General features: G+C 47.2%; 1 protein-coding gene across 1 annotated transcript; it reads left to right on the forward strand.

The window, feature by feature from the left end:
- The first annotated feature begins 1,539 nt into the window (after positions 1 to 1,539).
- Positions 1,540 to 3,192, forward strand: LOC138350112 (uncharacterized). The gene has a single exon (XM_069300409.1). The coding sequence runs from the start codon at positions 1,540 to 1,542 to the stop codon at positions 3,190 to 3,192; it is 1,653 nt and encodes a 550-aa protein (XP_069156510.1).
- Positions 3,193 to 3,837: the final 645 nt, after the last annotated feature.

Raw genomic sequence — 3,837 nt, forward strand, 5'->3', positions numbered from 1 at the left:
CAGGATGTGGAATGACCTTCCCAACCATGTTAAAGACAGTACCTCTCTCAACCAGTTTAAGTTAAAAACGAAGCTATACCTAATAAATTCCATGTAACCTACCTTACCCTTCTATTGTCAACCCATGTATGTTTTTTGTTTTTTTTTTTGTTTTACAAATCAACGCTGTTTTAATGTAATTTTCTGTAATAATTTATAATTGTATTTGTGCTGTTTTTTCAACAATGTTCCCCCCCTCTTTTACCTCTATTTTTATTTGTACTCAACGCATTTTTTTCTTTTTACCCATTAGTTTTAAGCTTTAGTCAGTAGTGTTTTTTCCTGCCCGAAACGCTTTGCGTAATAGTGGCTTTAGGCATTGTATGTACTAGCTCTATCTATAAAGCCAACAAACTTTGTAAAATCTCTTTATGTATGTACCTTTGCCTAAATAAAAATTATTATTATTATTATTATTATTATTATAATTAGTGACTAATGTATAACAATAAAGTAGTAACGAATAATTATAATGATAAAGTATTAAATCAATTACAATTAATAGTTACATCTATAGTTAGTAATTGAAAGTTGCATGATTTGAATTTACACTAATTACAATTCATGGTAATATTTCTTAGCTATCTGCATGCTTATCACTTTGGGGGTTCCGGCGGAGCACCCCCAAAGATACCGCAAATGCTTAGCAAGCTAGAACAAGTACCCCCTGAGCCTGCTTGTTCGTCGTCCCTTGGGTTTCACCTTACCGGGCTTCGCGATTAACCCATCACGGGTACGCCGGGGCGCATCCGATCCCACGATCGTCGTCGCCCCTAAATCAACAACAACTGCTGGTCCTATGGTGTCTTCCCTGCCCCGTGGAAACACGCCATTCTTCTACCATTGGCCAAGTCAGGGAAGGATCCGTCTGTCCCGAGTTCATATCGGCCCATAAGTCTGCTTCCATGTCTCGGAAAACTGATGGAACGTCTTGTTCACACCCGGCTGCAATGGGTGGTGGAAACCTCAGGTCTTCTACCAGAGGGTATCAGTGGATTTCGGCCGGGAAGAAGCACGATGGACTGCCTCCTCTCCTTGGAACATTGAATAGTGGACACTTATCGCTGGAGAAGAGTGCTCCTTGCAGCATTCTTCGACATCAAGAGTGCATTTGACTGTCCTTCAGAGTCTGGAACTCTGCTGTCCTTCAGAGTCTGGAACGACTAGGTCTCTTGGGTCCGGCGTTGATGTGGTTCCAAAATTATCTACAGGCCCGGCCGCTCATTCAAAGTGGTGGTTGCTGGAGTCGTCTCCACGTCCCGCCCTGTCTCGCGTGGTATCCCCCAGGGAGCGATTCTGAGCCCACTATTATTCTCTATTCTTCTGTCTGATCTCCCTGTATTCCGGGGGTCCAGGTCTTAGCCTATGCCAACGATGTAACCCTCGTGGCGGATGGTGCCACTCTCCTAGAGGCACAAGGCTTCCTGCAAAATGCCGTGACTGTTCTCAGCAACTGTGCTGGGGAAGGGGCTCTCCATTAACCCCGTGAAAAGTTGCGTCATGAGTTTCACCTGGACCCGCTTATCAGACCAGCCAGTGGTGACCGTCGGGGGCTGTCGTCTCCCGATCGCTACGGAACACAGGTGGCTGGGGGTCGTTCTAGATAGCCCTCGGCTGACATGGAGGCATCATCTGGATTACCTTCGGGCCTCATGCCTTCGTTGCGTGAACATCATGAAACGGCTCTCTGGTGCGGCATGGGGGGCTTCACGGGAGTCGCTCCTAGCTCTCTATAAGGCCTTCATTCGTAGCAAGATCATGTATGCGAGTGAAGTCTATGGCTCAGCAGCAGCATCTGTCTTGGCAAGGCTGGATCCCATTCAAAATGGTGCCCTTCGCTCAGCGCTAGGAACTATGCCCTCCTCGCCAGTTATTTCTCTCCATGCCGAGTCGGGGCTATGGCCCCTGAGCTTTGAACGACTTCTCGTCCACTGCCGCCAATTTCAACGGATAGTGCGTCTCCTTGCTACCCATCCACTTACTCTCCTCCAACTCGAGGTTAACTGGTGGAATGTGCCGACTGGACGCTCCCGACGTCGTCAGTTGCCTTTCGTCGTCCGGGCCTTGGATGCATATTCACAGTTTTTCCTTCCCGTCCCTGTACTCACCCCTGGCCCGATCATCTCATCGGTGCCTCCGTGGGAAGAAGAAATCATTCGGGTTTCTGTCGACTTTTCCACGCCTCCTCGTCGGAAGAGAGATTTAGAGGGTTTGGTCCCTTTAATTTTTGCAGACCTACGAGCCTCCTTATACTCTGGATACTTGGAGGTTTACATGGATGGGTCCCGCAAAGATCAGCCACCATCTACATCTGCGGCAGCATACTTTGCTCCTTTTTCCTTCTGTCAGACGTGGAAACTCTCCCCTGCCCATTTGTGCCTGGCTGGGGAACTGTTTGCAATCTTACTAGCCTTACGACTCCTTCGACAAGTTTCAGGGCCCTCTGCAGTCGTTTTCTACGTGGATTCAGTTACAGCCCTACATCTCATATCATCTCGGCGTCCACGAGTCCATCGTCATACTGTGTCACAGATCCGTGGAGAACTGCTGTCATACTCTGGTACTCCGGGTTGGTCCATCTATCTCCAATGGGTTCCGTCACATGTCGGTATTAATGGCAATGAGGTGGCCGACGCAGCAGCAGGGATGGCGCATGCTCTCCATAACTCTACAAATGTGCCTCTAGACCTTTCCGAAATTCTCCCGCAACTCCGGGCGGCTTGCCTCGCGAGTTGGGAGGCAATGATGGAGCCAGCACTCAGGTCCTCCTCTCTGGCGGGTCTCCGGGAGGACTCCTCCCCGCGTCCATGGACTCGTCATCATTCTCGACTCCTCGACACTGCCATTACTCGTCTCCGGATTGGGCACACCTGCCTGGCTGCACATCTCCATCGTCTACGGCTGGTAGATTCCCCATACTGCCAGTGGTGTCCGACCCAGGAGGATACATTGGAACACCTTCTTCTTCACTGCCCTCGATTTCATAGCGCTCGCGTCAGACTACAGAGTGCCGTTCGTAGGCTGAATATTCCCTGCCTCACAGTTCCCGTTCTCCTTGACGGGGCAGATGCGAGAGATGAAGACGTCCGTCATGACATCCTTCGCCATACCTTCCGCTTCATCCGTCATGTCAGTGGCCTGAAGAGACTGTAAAATTTGTGGCCTGGGGAGTTTGTAGGGTCTATGGCCTGAAGAGACTATAAGGACCCCATCCCTCCGCTATTTCCCGGTATCGGGCAGCCGGGGCGCATCCGATTCCATGATCGTCGTCGCCCCTAAATCAACACAACAACAACAACACAACAACAACAACAACAACATTATTTACTTCTAATTTCATTATGAAGTTATATTATTTCAGAGTAAACAGATTTGTTCATATTCTGCATTTAGCACCAACATTATAGTGAGTAAATATATCATATTTCTTCATTACTTATGTAATGCCAGGAGGCTTTGGGTAATTCAACCCAACCCAAGAGCTTTTTTAAAACTGCCGTAAGTACCGATAGCCCAGCATAATTCTAGTAATTACAAAGTCACTGTCTAGTGGATCTTTTGTGCTGTCCGATTATATAGCTTGAAAAGAGCGTAAAAAAAAGCGTATAGTTCTCGGTTCTAAACATAGTTCATAACTCATACTCGTGCTTTCTGACCTTTGAGTGTTAGCGGTTGTGTTATTATAAATTTTATTGGGAAAGGGAATAATGCACTTAATTTTGTAAACTAAAATAATTATAAATGTACAATCGTTCATAAATAAAGATTTTGAATGTATTTGGTATCCCGTTGATGTTT

The sequence above is a fragment of the Procambarus clarkii genome, chromosome 44, assembly GCF_040958095.1.
Source record: "Procambarus clarkii isolate CNS0578487 chromosome 44, FALCON_Pclarkii_2.0, whole genome shotgun sequence".
In the NCBI taxonomy this organism is placed as follows: Eukaryota; Metazoa; Arthropoda; class Malacostraca; order Decapoda; family Cambaridae; genus Procambarus; species Procambarus clarkii.

What these genes read in the sequence shown, in the direction of transcription:
- LOC138350112 (XM_069300409.1), top strand. Translation starts at nt 1,540, where the DNA reads ATGAGTTTCACCTGGACCCGCTTATCAGACCAGCCAGTGGTGACCGTC.